The 16,352-nt window shown below is 36.7% G+C and overlaps 1 protein-coding gene across 2 annotated transcripts; it reads right to left on the reverse strand.

Annotated features, from left to right (window-relative positions):
- Window positions 1-1,220: 1,220 nt before the first annotated feature.
- Window positions 1,221-3,588, reverse strand: vsx1 (visual system homeobox 1 homolog, chx10-like). Of its 2 annotated transcripts, none has more exons than XM_079854052.1 (5): window positions 3,153-3,588; window positions 2,679-2,757; window positions 2,462-2,585; window positions 2,202-2,382; window positions 1,221-1,968 (listed from the first exon to the last, which is right to left on the reverse strand). In XM_079854052.1, the coding sequence occupies exons 1-5, from the start codon at window positions 3,535-3,537 to the stop codon at window positions 1,715-1,717; spliced, it is 1,023 nt and encodes a 340-aa protein (XP_079710178.1). In that variant the 5' UTR covers window positions 3,538-3,588; the 3' UTR covers window positions 1,221-1,714. The 2 variants fall into 2 exon arrangements, with proteins under 2 accessions (XP_079710178.1, XP_079710177.1); XM_079854051.1 differs by having other exon boundaries at window positions 2,190-2,382.
- Window positions 3,589-16,352: the final 12,764 nt, after the last annotated feature.

The following is a 16,352-nucleotide window of genomic DNA, read 5'->3' on the forward strand; positions in this document are numbered from 1 at the left end:
CAGGTGTTTATGTAACTCTTCTATGCCCTAATATCAGGTTATTTTGTTTTTCATTAATGGCCATTTCTAACAAGGCAGGATTATCTTCCTGTCTAACCCTGTGCATAATAGTTTAAAAAGGACCCATCATCTATAATTGTTATTTTGTTAAGGGCAGTTGGCACGAAAGATTATTGGGATCAGCAGTGATTGATAATATTTTAATAGATTTAATTCCTATGTCCTGAGCTTGTCTCAGGCTGAAGTGTTTTAATCTCTGTTTTCATGCCCCTCTTCTCTGCTAATCTGTTTTTCTATTATTCTCTTTAAAGCCCTAACAAAACAATTACTTTCCTAATGTCATATTATTGAGATTAGATACTATCAAATTGTTTATTTAGCCATTATAAATGATAGTACATTTCATATAAACTTTATACTAACATGCCAATTAAAATAATTATAATAATCATTATTATGATCTTCATTGTGATTATGTTTATATTACAGACTATTAAATTAATTGTAAATGGTTGTTTTTAAGTTGTGTTATGTATTTGTGATCTGAAAATATGAATTATGATGATTATGCTACGGTGTTAGCTAAAACATTACTTTAAACAATTGGATAATGAAGTAATATTTATAACTAATGATAAACTAAATTTGATAATATAACAAAACATTGTGTTTATCGGTTTCCATTGACCTTCAGTAGGATGTGAGTGTAAAGATCTAAATAAAATCATTCCTCAGAGATAGAATTAAAATGAACATGGTTTTGTTGAAGTGCTGCACTTCTGTTTCGAGGTGATGTTCTTGCAATGGTGCGCTTGACACGCCTGCAGTGGAGTAGAGCCTTTGTTGAGGTTTTTTAAATAAAAAAAAAATATCTGAACAAAGCTCATAAAAGCAGGCTGACATGAATTAAAGATGATTTGGCTATTGAATAGTCTGACAGTTTCTGGGAAACAAATTGCTTAACCTAGTTGTTGTTTGGCTTAAATGTACCTTAATATTTTTTTCCCAGATGGTATTTGTGTAACAGAACATCTAACGGGTCAGCTGCATCCATACTGGAAGCCTTCTGTATACCTTTCTCCTGTCCTTGACAACAAAAAGACTGGCCCCAGTGATGAAATGAGCCAATTTCTTATCCTTCCATATGGCAACTCAAGGTAATTCTCTTTGACATATATTTACTTTTAGTCTACTGAAACAAAGAAACAGAAAGCCGGAATCAAAAGCATAAAATGTTTAATTTTTTGTCGTGATGTGGATTTGTTTTTGCTGGTATTATATTGCTCTGATGACATTGATCGATGCAAAACATTCATCATCACAGCAGGTAAAGTGCTTTTAAAATTCTTTCTGGGAACTTTCTGTTCCCCAAAAACATGCCATATTACAACAGGGAAATATTATGACATTCACAATAGTGGTGCTGAACAAGTGGTCACCCTGAAGCGGTTTTTTGACAGAAAAAGAAAGAAACGTTTATGAATAATGCCCATGAACGTATCATAAAACATGTAATTTAACACTTTTTACATTAATAATTATTACACATCAAAGATAAAATCATTCAGAATAAAACAGTCTCTAGTATTCAAATATTTGATGAATGACAAAAAAAAAAAAAAACATAACACAGGAATGCTGTCAAAAGGTGAGATATTGTAAACTGATAGTCCTTGTATGTGCACTTCAAAATTGTCCATATTCGTTTGCATATTTAACTCTCATTTTCAGAATCGCTGCTGTCTCCTGTGCGAGGTGGTGATCTTTTCAAAGTGCTTTTACTCTCTTGTTTCGAAGTGCTGGACAAGTCTATTGCCATGTCCTCTGAGTCGTCCGCTCCATTGGCTACACTTGACCATGTCACGTCGCTGTCTTTCCCCTTGTGTTCCTCTGAATACGAATCTGAGTGCGTCGATTCAGGTGTGCCGGGAGGTTTTTTCCCTATTTCCAGAGACTTTTTGTGCATTCCTAAAAGAATAAAATGCCGACACCATTAAAAATTGTTTTTAAATATTTATAGCTCTTCATTTAATTACAATTACAAGAGGAATTGTTTAAGCCTAATTCACATATATTTAAGTCTAAACATTCAAGTACAACATCAGACAGACGTTCACAAGACACCTCAGCTATGTATTCAAGTGATCAAATACATATTTGAGTCTTTAAGTACTAAATAGGAAAACCACCTGCTGGCTCACCTAGAAGCCAGGGAGCGCATGAGCCCATCATTCCATTCTTGGCCGAGTTGATGATGGATTCTGGAAGTGGAATCGAGTGACGGACCATGGCACCGTACAGCCCGTATTCTGCCATGACACTGCTGCGGCCCCAGCACTTCTCTCTTTTCCTCCACTTAGCACGGCGGTTTTGAAACCATACCTGGACAGAAACAAACCTGGGCATAAGCTATTTGAGAAAGAAATATCAAGAAAGGAAAAAACTGTGGAAGTCATCCTACCTGTATCCTGTCCTCTGGTAGCTCTGTCTTCATGGCCAGCATTTCTCTTGCGTAAACGTCTGGATAGTGCGCTTCATGGAAGGCTTTCTCCAGCTCCTCAAGCTGATGCGAGGTGAAAACTGTCCTAAAAATCAAAACAAAATGTGTGGTTGAGACACTGGCACACCAGATCCTTAAAGAATAAACATTTAATGTGACATTTCATTTCTTTACATACCTGTGCCTTCGCTTCTTCCTCTTTTGAGAGTTCCCTGAGTTTTTTCCATCATTGTGATCCCCGGAAAGACAATCATCATCTGTAAATAAATCAGCTTTTTGTTAATAAAAAATAAATTAACATAGCCAGACAAAGCTGCATCAAATAAATAAATAGTAAAAAAAGTAAAAATGTACACTTTTAAGTAACATAAAAATGTACTACGGTTTTATTTAAATAATAAAAAATGTATATTACTGAATCATGCAAATCAACAAAATTATTTTTTAAGAATTATGTCGAGCAGAAATTTGTTACCAGTTTTCAAAGGGTATTAACTGGGAGAAAGAAAAAAAAATCTGATTCCATCTAATTAGTATAAACAAAATTATTCGTTAATCAAAAACATAAATTTGCAGGGCCAGTTTCAGCACCAGCTGTCGTGAACAGCTCTTCGGCTGCTCTTCATTCATAACCAAATAAAGTGATTTGTACCGGAATAGGCGTCCCGTTGCTGTTCCATATTCTGCATGAAGTGGCTCTCTGTCCGTGACTGCAGGAGCGGGATGTGGCTCGGGAGAAAACACGGGGCCCCGGGAGGTTGTTGTGCCGCCAAACTACAGAGAAAACCCAAGCCGAGCGGCAAAGAGCCTCCCGGGAAGGCAAATCCTCCGACCGCCGCGCTCTGCCCCTCTCCATTGACCACTGCGCCCGGACCGGACTGATGCGGCTGAAGATCCGACTCCAGACCGAGCAGGTCTGTGATTGCGAAACCTTTGGACCGAAATCCAGATCCATTGAGGCGTGATTTGTCGATTCCGAATGAGGGATACAGTTTAACCTTAGGTTTTTCGTCTATAGCCTCTTCTCTTCCTGTCATGGTGGCAGTTTGTTTAATTCACTTTCTCTCTGCGGAGGTCAGGCTGGTGGGACGGTTAAGCGCTCTGGCGGGACCATTTATCCCTCTGTCCAATCCAGCAGATCATCGCACTGTCCAATCAGATCTAACCTCAGATATGTCTTCCAAGAGGAGGCGTTTCCCTTTTTCAATCACAAAGGATTAATTGCCACCAATTTTCCCTTTAATCCGATAAGGATTTTCCTCCGCTGAATTGGTCCTAAGTAGTTTTTGCCTTTAGATGGAAGATTTCACTCATGTGCGCAGCCTCTCGTTATTGAAAATGTTTATATGGGACATTTCAGTTGGAATCAGAATGTATTAATTATTAGACATGAGAAACCGGAACAAGATCAATATTCAACATTTTAGTGGCTAACTGTGTATGACTATAAAGCCTATAGTTCCGTGATATTTGATGTGTATAGCCTATACAGGCTTATTTATCGTTCGATAGCAGTATAATCTAATTTCAAATAATTTCTATGATGGCTAAATTACTTTGAAAAACGAAAAAAAATCACTAATAAAGGAAAAAATTACGAAAAACGCAGTTTCTCCTCTAGTTTTATATTTTTAAATAAACTTAAATCTCATTGCCAAGCTTGCAATGGACTGTAGACATTTAGTTTGATTTTAAATAACATTTTAAATTCGTTTTTGCTTTTTGAAAAAATGATTTCGCTGCCTTAATAAGCCCGTTAAAAACGAGCCAGACAGCTAGCGTTTAAAACAATAATAGCCTAGCAATGGCAAAATGATTTTATGTTGGTGAATAATAGCATAATAATAATAAAATATTATTATTATTAGTCTATTATTATTATTATTAGCTATTATTTTGATATTTACTGTGATAACAGCCTAGCCTACATTATTTTATATAATTATTTAATTAAACTATGTATCAGTGAATCAATATTAATGAAACAATATTAATTATATCCATAAAAGACTAGAAAACAACAGCTAAAATTAGTCCTAATGTGCATTTATATTTTACACTAAACGTTCTGGCCATTTTTTTTTTTTTTTTTTTTTTTTTTATATTCGCAACATGATTAACACGTGTCCTCACCCAGATACTCTCAGGCAAACCAGTCTCCAGTCGCAGTTGCAGATCTAATAATTCCATCTTTTATTTCCTGTTAGGACAAATATTGGAATAAAAAAACGTAATTATCATGACATGATCACAGAACCTGCTTTATTTCGTTCACTGAAGTATAGCGTCATCAATGAGGGAACATGAAGCTCCCAATCACCCAATGAATAAAATATGTTGGGAAATGAGGTCAGAGTTACGGTAATACTGCTGTCAGAGGCCATCCCAGGTGTTTCACAAACAGCAGGCAAAAACGGTCAACATCTCAGCCAGTCTGTTTCGAAAAGAAGCAATTAGAGAAATCGTCTTACACAAGATAATTAAATGAAGTCCATTAAATTCGTTTACAACATTAATCTGTCATATAAAGAGCTCGACTCTGTAAAATCTGCTTTTAGGGCCCGTTTCCACCAGGACGACCTCCAGCATTTTAACTGGCATTTAAGAGAGCTGCTCCAGTAATCCTCATAACACAACGTTAACTAAAACTGAATGCGATCATACCAGAGAAAAAGGAGGGAGATCATTAGTTATCGTGCTTGAGAGGAATAATCTCTGGCTATTACATTGCACTTCTTCTTCTTCTTCTTCTTCTTCTTCTTCTTCTTCTTCTTCTTCTTCTTATTATTATTAGCCTATGTTTTAATATAGAGCAACAGCAACAATACCAACGAATAATAATTTATTAGCCTATTATCATCATAATTATTAATATATACTGTGTTGTTTATTAACTTTATTAGAACTGGCTACGAATTCCGAAAACATAATGAAGAATTTATTATTTAATCTTAGCCTATTTCTTACTTAAATCAACGAAAATCTTAATAAATGATTTTAATAACGTACTTATGTATTAATTTACTTATTTGTAGAAATTATTTCACATATTATGAAATAACGAAAATTCAAGTATGATTTCACAAATATTTTTTTAATATGCCTATTTATTTGTGTGTTTAATTTAGCCTATTGATTATACATTATGATTATTTAATACTCGACTGTATTTGCTGACCAATAGCTTGCAATTTAACATTGCATAAACAGCCTTGTAAATTGTCAAGCAAACTAGTCAATTAACAATTTTTGTTAAATAATTATTTTTAAAAAAGCATTTCAGTTCAGAGTAGGCCTATTAGACTAAACACAAAACTTGACCGTTGATTTCTGGTCCTTCTATTGTTTTTAAGCAGACTGGAACAAACACAACTCAACGGAAACGGGTTCCGCGCTCGCTGTAAAGCAAGGAAATAAATTATGTTATTTTAAAGGCCAGATTACAAGGCTGGGTTTCATGGTGTCATCAGATAGGATAATCCCGGATTAAACTAATCAGTAAATGTTTCTCCGCTCATTATTTTCCAGAGAAGATTTCCAACCGATTCTCCACCGCCAAGATTATTAATCTCTTAAAGAGCGTAACATCAAAAAATCGCTCTTTGCTCTAATTTCCTCTGGCCGTGGCGCGCGGCACATGGAGGTTGTTTGACTAATAGACATGCCACGTGCCCTAATTCTGAGCGGGATCCCGCCACTGGGAATCACAGCAGCCCCGCACGCGCGCGCAAACATCACATGCCCCGCCCACCTCTGAGAAACTGTCCACTGGCTGCCAGCAGAATGGCTATTAAGCAATAGGATTTCATGCAGATTTTACATTTGATATGATGGGCAAAATGTAGGTTTTATAAGAACAAATGTTTTATATACCCATGCAATAATAAGGGTCACACTACCTCCAATGTTTCTTTAATGGCTTTGAGGGAACAAGATCCCTCAAAAACTTAATCATGGACTCCCCTTGTCACAGATGCTTTTTGTCACTTTACAACATTGGGCAGATGTTCAAATCTAAATCTAAATCTGGGTAGCTGTGTGCTTAAGGGTCAGAGGTCTTATGCGTTTGTTGTGCAAACATCTGGGCCCTTACATCTCCAGATGTTTCACCCAATCTATTAAGATCCCTGATTTGTAATCATCACAACACACCGCCATTTAAACTGAGTCTGACCAATGGTCAGAGTGCATATCACTACGACTTCCCGTCGCTCTGGCATTCGCTGCTTTTCAACAACACTGGATGATCCCTCCAGACAACTTGTTTAATGTTCCACAAATACGGTGCCAGGATAACTTAGTAGTCTAAGAAATTCAGTCAGAAGAAAGCGGCAGTCTGTTGCACATAAGCTTCATCCTGAAACGGCAAACAACCTGTAACCCTGCATCCTATTTGTCCCAAATCAGGACAAAATAAAGCGTATATTAATTGTAAGCAAAATGAAATGCCCTCATCCCAACCCTATATAATCTTTTATATAATAATAATAATGATGAAAAACCGATGCAGATGTCCATTCGGCTGCTTTCAAACATGCAAAGGGAGACCAGCCAGATAATCATTTTGCTGTATTAGAGGAGAACAGGCTTAACAGCATTTGTGCACAAAATTTCGAACTTACCGAGGGCAACGATTTGCGTTTTGACGGGGTAATATTTTGTAAGCTGCTGATCATTTTTTTTGGAACGTATGCCACATTAATGCCGTGAATTGTAATCACACCAGTGAAGTATTCATCCTCGAGTGGTAAATAATTTATGTTGAGATTAGGTTTTTGCATTCTCTGCTGGCAGCTTATCTGTCGACGCACAAATCTATGAGATTTAGTAATTCATTTTCTCTGTTTTCGAAATTGGTTTGCCTTTTGTTGCCTCACTATCCTTACATTTACTCTAATGAATGCTCGTCGGCGCCTGACGTTTATTTCCATTGGATCTTTTGAAAGTCCAGTAATAAAAAATGTCTCTACGTGCGTGAAAAAAGTCCAATGATACGAGCTTTCCAAACAATTCATTTTTATTTCACACAGAATTTATGACAGTAAACATCTTTGAAGAGGTTTAATTAAAGTCCAATTCATTCAAAAATGAACATTCAGTCATTACAGTATTTACTCACCTTCATGTTACAAATCTGTATGAGTTTCTTTTTCCTGCATAACCCAAAAGAAGATAATCAAACACTATTGACTTACATTGTATGGATTTTTCAAAATATATTTTTTAACTTCCACAGAAAATAAAAAAAAACTGTCATACAGGTTTAAAACAACATAAGGGTGAGTAAATGATGACTGAATTTTCACTTTTTAAATGTGTATGACATGTTAATGCATGAGACCGGAATACTTGATGACTTGTTGATCACTATTAAATGTGTTTCCTGCTATAGACAAACACCTTTAGAATCTGTTACCAACCACTGAGAGCAATGAAGACCAAAAACAAATGCACACCCACTAACACCCTCAAAAAGACGCATTGTGTGAGGACGTGTGCTACAGAGGCGTTGGGACGCGGTTTTCTCCCTCTCTAGGGAGTAAGTACAAAAGGAGTAGAGCCCATCTGGGACTAAGAGAGCCGGGTTAATTAAAAACCTTCCGCACTCACACACTTATATTCACACGCAGACACAGAAGGATATCAGAGGTCATCTGATCAGTTACACACAAAAGCAAAGAGAAATTGGCCAGTCAGTTAGAGCTGTGAATCACTTATGTTGTAAATCTGCCCCTTGGGGAAGACACTCCAAATTAAGCTGAAATGCTGCTTTAAAATGGATTTTTGAGCACCCATGCTGGAGAATATTAGAATGTCTAATGTCACTACTTTTAGAGCAAGCTGCAGACTTTAGGGTTTCAGTAAATTGTTTTATAAACTATTAAGTGTCTTTTTAGTTTGTGTTCCACTGAAGAAATAAATGCGTACAGGTTTGGAACAACAAGAGTGAGTAAATGGGGCAGTAGTGGCCAAATGGTTAGAGAGTCCGACCGGTAATCGATTCTCAGTGCCGGCAGGAAAATGACTGGGGTGCCCTTGAGCAAGGCACCTAACCCCCAATCGCTCCCTGGGTGCCACAGCAAATATAGCTGCCCACTGCTCCGGGTGTGTGTGTTCACTACTCACTACTCCTAATGTGTGTGCACTAACTTGGATGGGTTAAATGCAGAGGACAATTTGGGTTACCATACTTGACCTTCATATTTCACTTTCACTTTTTCACTATTCTTTTTGGTGAACTATCCTTTTAAAGGGATAGTCCACTCATAAATGAACATTGTCATCATTTAATCACCCTCATGTTATTCCAAATCTGGGGTGCATTTCCTGTACCACTCTATAACTTGTTGTTTAACCATCATGCATTGTTATAGAAATTAGCTAGTCACAACTGTTTCCCGAAACCTGTCGCTTGAACCACGTTAGTTCAACAATATAGGGATGTCGTTAATTGTGTCACATGCAGCGGGGGAGTAATAACTTCTGCAATAAATAGATTTTATATTATTATAGATAATTAAACTACAGAAATCTGTTTATTTTTAATCACGTTAACATGCAGTATTTGGCGTACACTTTACTCCCTTATACATGCGGTTCATTCTGTCAGAAGTTTTCTCTACAATATAATTTTTCTGACATGCTGCTGTAACGAACATGCCACCTGAGGACTACTGAGGTTTTTTCCCCCGTCCTTTTTTTATTTATGTTATGTTTGATTCTTCACGGGTTCCCTCTACGGGTTCCTTATGCACATTCACACTCTTCAAAAACAGTAACCGACATTCTTCAAAATATTATTTTCTACAGAAGAAAGAAAATCATACAGCTTTGGAACGACATGAGGGTGAGCAAATGATGCCAGATTTTTCATTTTTGCATGAACTATACCTTTAGGTGTATCATTATACGCATAGCAAGATAATTTATAGTTACATTTATTAAAATATCCTTCAATATTGTTTAAAGAAAAGGCAATATGGCAGATGGGAAAGGAACTGTTTCATAATTTGGATCTTGCATGTTTGCGTAGCACACTGTAAACGATAGCAGTAATTGCTATAATTCTATATCCAGACAGTGATTATGTCCTGGGTCATATTCAACAATGCCCTATAAACACCAGACCCAACTGAGTTTGTTTTTAATTGTTTAGCTGGTCCATTGTTTATGCTAGATAAGGGGACAACAATAGTCTGGCCACGCGTCACCCCCCACCAATCACACCCCATTCATTGCCTCTGGCCCACTAATTATTCAAAAATGCACATTTATGCAAATAGCCCTCCTTGTAGATTAACCTAATTCAGTGATGTAAACAACGGGTAGTCGTGGGATTAAAGTTTTGTAAATTAGTCAAGGCCACTAATGATCTCTGATGTCTGTAAGTCTGGGGTTTTGGTCTCCTTAGAGTAATGGTAATCTCACATCCGAAGTGAGGCCACGCCACGCAGCGCGCAAGAGAAGTTATAAATCTGTCAAAAACAAACAACTGCACTTGCCGTTATGCGTAACAATTCAGGATTAGATTACTGGTGGATGCACAGGGTCAGAGGCATTTTATAAACATTGTTAAACCTCTATTAGCCTTCCTTTGTAATTATGTGCGTGTTTATATGCAAATAAGCCACGTGCCATCCGTACACAGCTAGATTCTAGCAAGAGGCTACTTTTGAAAGTTAAAAGGATAGTCCACCTAAAAAGAAAATTGCAATTTACTCAATCTCATGTATTTCCAAACCTGTATGACCTGTATCCTGTCTTCTGAACACACAAAGAAATTGCACAAAAAAACAAACAAAAAAACATATATACTTACATTATCAATATACACTCACCTAAAGGATTATTAGGAACACCTGTTCAATTTCTCATTAATGCAATTATCTAACCAACCAATCACATGGCAGTTGCTTCAATGCATTTAGGGGTGTGGTCCTGGTCAAGACAATCTCCTGAACTCCAAACTGAATGTCAGAATGGGAAAGAAAGGTGATTTAAGCAATTTTGAGCGTGGCATGGTTGTTGGTGCCAGACGGGCCGGTCTGAGTATTTCACAATCTGCTCAGTTACTGGGATTTTCACGCACAACCATTTCTAGGGTTTACAAAGAATGGTGTGAAAAGGGAAAAACATCCAGTATGCGGCAGTCCTGTGGGCGAAAATGCCTTGTTGATGCTAGAGGTCAGAGGAGAATGGGCCGACTGATTCAAGCTGATAGAAGAGCAACTTTGACTGAAATAACCACTCGTTACAACCGAGGTATGCAGCAAAGCATTTGTGAAGCCACAACACGCACAACCTTGAGGCGGATGGGCTACAACAGCAGAAGACCCCACCGGGTACCACTCATCTCCACTACAAATAGGAAAAAGAGGCTACAATTTGCACGAGCTCACCAAAATTGGACAGTTGAAGACTGGAAAAATGTTGCCTGGTCTGATGAGTCTCGATTTCTGTTGAGACATTCAGATGGTAGAGTCAGAATTTGGCATAAACAGAATGAGAACATGGATCCATCATGCCTTGTTACCACTGTGCAGGCTGGTGGTGGTGGTGTAATGGTGTGGGGGATGTTTTCTTGGCACACTTTAGGCCCCTTAGTGCCAATTGGGCATCGTTTAAATGCCACGGCCTACCTGAGCATTGTTTCTGACCATGTCCATCCCTTTATGACCACCATGTACCCATCCTCTGATGGCTACTTCCAGCAGGATAATGCACCATGTCACAAAGCTCGAATCATTTCAAATTGGTTTCTTGAACATGACAATGAGTTCACTGTACTAAAATGGCCCCCACAGTCACCAGATCTCAACCCAATAGAGCATCTTTGGGATGTGGTGGAACGGGAGCTTCGTGCCCTGGATGTGCATCCCACAAATCTCCATCAACTGCAAGATGCTATCCTATCAATATGGGCCAACATTTCTAAAGAATGCTTTCAGCACCTTGTTGAATCAATGCCACGTAGAATTAAGGCAGTTCTGAAGGAGAAAGGGGGTCAAACACAGTATTAGTATGGTGTTCCTAATAATCCTTTAGGTGAGTGTATGTCAAATATATACTTTTTTGCAACATATTAAAACATAAGTCATACTCACAGGTTAATCAAGGAGTAGTTGCTTGAGTATCACAGCTTGAGTCACACATGATTAGCAAAGCTTTGTGACCCTGATATCATTAATGCACACTTTCAATAATGGGAAGGGTTTTTTTCTCTCCAAAATTTCATATAAGAGCTGAAATAGTGGTTTTGACATTATTAAAGCAAATACTGGGGAAGCAACTTACTTTAGCTTGTCAATTAAGCTTATCATAATTGAAAATTGCTCAATTACAGTTAAACTGCCCTATTGAAGAATTTGTTAGCTACAAACTACTAACAAAAACGACCTAACAACACCAAGACAATACACTACCGTAGATGTTTTTGAAAGCTTTTATGCTCCCCAAGGATGCATTTATTTGATCAAAATATATTATACAAAATTTAAAAACTATTTATTTTTTCTATTTTAATATAATCAAAAAATGTATTTATTCCTTTGATGGCAAAGCATCATTACTCCAGTCTTCAGTGTCACATGATCCTTCATAAATCAGTCTAATATGCTGATTTGCTGCTCAAAAAACAATTCTTCTTTCAATGTGAAAACAGTGAAACATTTTGTTCAGGATTCTTTGATCAATAGAAATTGTTTTAATAATAATTATAACTGTCACTTTTGATCAATTTAATGCTGAACCCCAAACTTTTGAACTATGTAGTAGGTATATATGCTCTAAAGCTATGCAATAAACACTATATTTGTAGGAAAAAGTAACTTTGTATTGGATAACGATAAATAGTTTATTTTGTTACTTCATCTAGTTACACTCAAACACTGGTTAATACTTACTAGACACTTGATTTCACTATTTCAGACAGAAAAATAGAAAAAGCTGGGAGGAAAAGCAAGAAGGTCAGACAGAAGGTAACAGTAGGAAGTAGGATGCCATAACCACCAGTTGAGCACTGGTTTGTGTAACGCATAATCCAGTCCACTAATGACCTTTGTGTGTCCTGTTCAGTTAGCCTTGCTAACAAAGACACTATTCACACGCCATCACAGGCCTGTCTGACTCACTTAACCTATTAGACAGTGATCACTCTCTTTTTCTTTCTCCCACTCCCTTCCCTCTCCCCCTCACTCCTATCTTGCTCTCTCTTTCTTTCTCTTTTCTCTCCCCACTTCCTTAAAGTGTGCTAATTAGAAGGAATCAGGTCAATTATAAGATGGGGACTCATTATGAGGCCGTGATCAGGGACACATTGTGCTGTCCAGACAACCAACCGTCGCTGTGCTGCACTGTGGAGAAAAAGAGATGGTTTCACTTTATTTGATAGTCCCTTTATTCTGTTGACTATAAGTAACGTTGCACCTACATGTCCACTAACACTCATTAGAGTAGAGTTTTAGTAGACTGGTATGGGTTAGAATAAGGTGACATGTAGTAGCAAAGTTACTTTTATTCAGTAGAATGTCTGTTGGGGGAGCATCACAATAAAGATTTAGCAGATTAAGCACAATCTACTAATACTCTAATGAGAGTTAGTTGACATGTAGTTGCAAAGTCACTTAGTCAACAGAATGTTCAAAAGGGATCATCAAAATAAAATTACCAAAGAGCCAATGCACTCTTTACCTAAATGAGGCATAAAAAGAGCTTCTGTGTCAACTATCTGGTCTAATATCATATCAATTCAAAAAATAAATAATTTTTATATCAACTCAAATCAATATTCATTACTTATCCATTCATATATTTTGAAAAAAAGGTAACACTTTACAATAAGGTTAATTATTTTACTACACATTTATTAATCTTAGTTAATATTAATTTCAACATTTAAAGGTTGTATTTGTTAACATTAGTCAATGCATTGTGAACTAACATGAACAAACAATGAACAGCTGGATTTTGATTAACTAAAGATGAATAAATACTGTAACAAATGTTTTGTTCATTGTTAGTTCATGTTAGTTATTAATGAATGTTACTAATAAACCTTATTGTAAAGTGTTACCAAAAAATGAATACTTTTATTCAGGAAGGACACAATAAATTGTTCAAAAGTGAGAGTAAAGGCATTTATAATGTTACGAAAGATTTCCATTTCAAATAAATGCTGTTCTTTTGAAATTTTTATTAATCAAAGAATCCTGAAAAAAGGTATCATGGTTTCCACAAAAATATTAAGCAGCACAACTGTTCTCAACATTGATAATAATAAATTATTTATGAGCACCAAATCAGTAGAACGATTTCTGAAGGATCATGTGACACTGAAGACTGGAGTAATGAAGAAAATTCAGCTTTGCCATCACAGGAAAAAAATACGTTTTAAAATATATTAAAATAGAAAATAGTTATTTTAAGTTTTGCTTTTAATGTATTTTTTAATTACGTTAAATTACATCACGACCTATTAATGCAAATTTACCTGCACTGCATAAACATTTCACCAGTATATCTTCCCTGGAAATCAAACCAACGACCTTAGTGGAGCCAGCTGCGTTTTCCAATATAAAAATACTTCTTTGCTCTTCTCTAGTCACAGTATGAGGTATAGAGGCACAAACTTGAAACAAATAGACTTTTGGTATGGTTTTAAATGTTGCTGTGCAAGGCCAGATGAACTAAAGATTTACACATTTCACAATATTAGAAATTTGGAAAAGCTGAACTTAATTCGGCCCAGCGCACCCCTGTCCTCAGTGGGAGGAGAGGAGGGGTTTAGCTTTAACTGGCGAGGACTTTTCTGAAAGTGATAGGGAGAAATCATAAGAGTATTATAAAAGAACAATGAAAACAAAATCTGCCTTTGATTTGAATAATAGTTGTGATATTAAATCGGACGAAGGGATTATTAAAAGAATGGAGCGACTATTGTCCTTTTTTATGTCCATCTTAAAAATAATCACATATGTTATGAGGCATATGGTTCATATCTGGGTGAAGGGGAAAGGAAAGAGCAATCTAGAACATGGATTACCAACTTATATCTAAGCATCTTTCCTCGCAATGATGTGATTGTAGTTCAACAAACTGTCAATATTTCATTCTCATACGGAGGGTTAAGAAATATATTTATATTTATACAAATAGATCATATATTTTTTAAAATAATAATATAAAATCACCTGTCTGAGGGCAGAGGTAGAGATACATTGCATGATATGAGAAAACTTAAGGAATGAAACAAATTCACATTAACTCCATTAATTAGGGGAACATGGCGCTTGGTGAAGTGCCAAGCCCTCTGGCGTTTGGTGCTGAGTGGCAGATGTCATGTGCTAACATTCAATAACTAACCTTGAGGAGCGGGACAGCCTTGTAAGTTCCTATCCCTTGTCAGAATGTCTCCAATCTGGCTCCAATCTGTCACAGAGATGCAGAAGCTCCGTGAGTGCACATGCTTCCCTTTCCCCAAGGCCATCCCATCCACCTCATTCTCATACTGTAAGCGCTAAAGAATAGCTATATAAGATATAAATGCATCTTTTCTCTAAGAATGACAAGATAACTAAATGAACTCTGGATTGAGTTTCTATAGCCTCAGCCTCCCACTTTCAGAACAAATATGGAAGGACCTTAGAGCGATGATACTTTTCAAATAAATATTATCTGAACACAGTAAATATGGCTCCTGTCAAACTTCAACATTTTCCTACCATTTTACTTAAATCATGCAGGAAAAATCTGAAGGTGAGTTGCAAGCAAATTCTTGCATTTAAACCAACCAGAACCTGAACGTATGAGGGCATGTACGATACATTCAGCTCATTTTCTCAGCTAAGTGCCATTACCCATAATCCACCATAAGCACTGGAGAGCGCCTGTCGCCGTGGCCCTCTGAGTCCCTCTCACCCTGCTTTACCACCATCCACTCACCGGCTGCAGCCACCCCACCCTCTGTGGTGGCAGGATTAGGCCAAATGAGGCTAAGAACAGATTGAAAAAAAAGGAGGAAAAGGAAAATAAGAAGAAAATCGGTTTTAATAAAATGCAAACATTGATTCACAATGGATGACGAATAAATCATCCCTTCCACTCATTTAAAAGTTCAGCACAGGGTACACGCGTTTAGGTGAAACCAAACACTGCTTATTCTAAAGACTTTTTACTAAATTTGTACAAAGAAGGGTTAAAGTTGTGTTGAAATGTCTGCAAAAAAAGGATGATTAAATAAACTGGGAGAAAACATGACAAGGTCAAGCAGGAAAAGTTGCTCTATACCCTGCTATAATCAGATTAAATCTGATTTTGAAAGATATTACATCTTAACATTGTTTTATATATATAGCATAATAATTTAATATTCGATTATAGTCGATTAAAATATTAATCACGATTAATTACAATTAATCAATTAATAGAGTTAATCACAGATTGTGCATTTGTGGTGAAAATTTACTTCTGTTTATAATTGTATTCATCTTGTAAAGAATGTAAAGTATTTTATTAGCTATTATTTATACAAAAACTTAGTGTTAAACAGTCCTTCAACCGTAACTCAATCACTGACTCGTTGTTGTCGTGTGTTTAAGGTACGTGTTTATGGTGTGTGTCACTGTAATGAACCCAGGCTGCATCAGAAACCACATACTTTCCCAACTATATAGCAGGCGAAAAAAGTATGTGTATCCCATGAGGCTACGGGAGAGGATTTATGAATGATAGTGAAGTGATGCAACTGATGCCGGTAGGTCACATGATAATGACAATTTGGCGAATGTTGTACATCCTGATTATATTCATTATACACTCATTCGTATAGAACATACTTTTTTAGCGTTGTGAAGTA

The sequence above is a fragment of the Squalius cephalus genome (assembly GCF_949319135.1).
Source record: "Squalius cephalus genome assembly, chromosome: 20".
NCBI lineage: Eukaryota > Metazoa > Chordata > Actinopteri > Cypriniformes > Leuciscidae > Squalius > Squalius cephalus.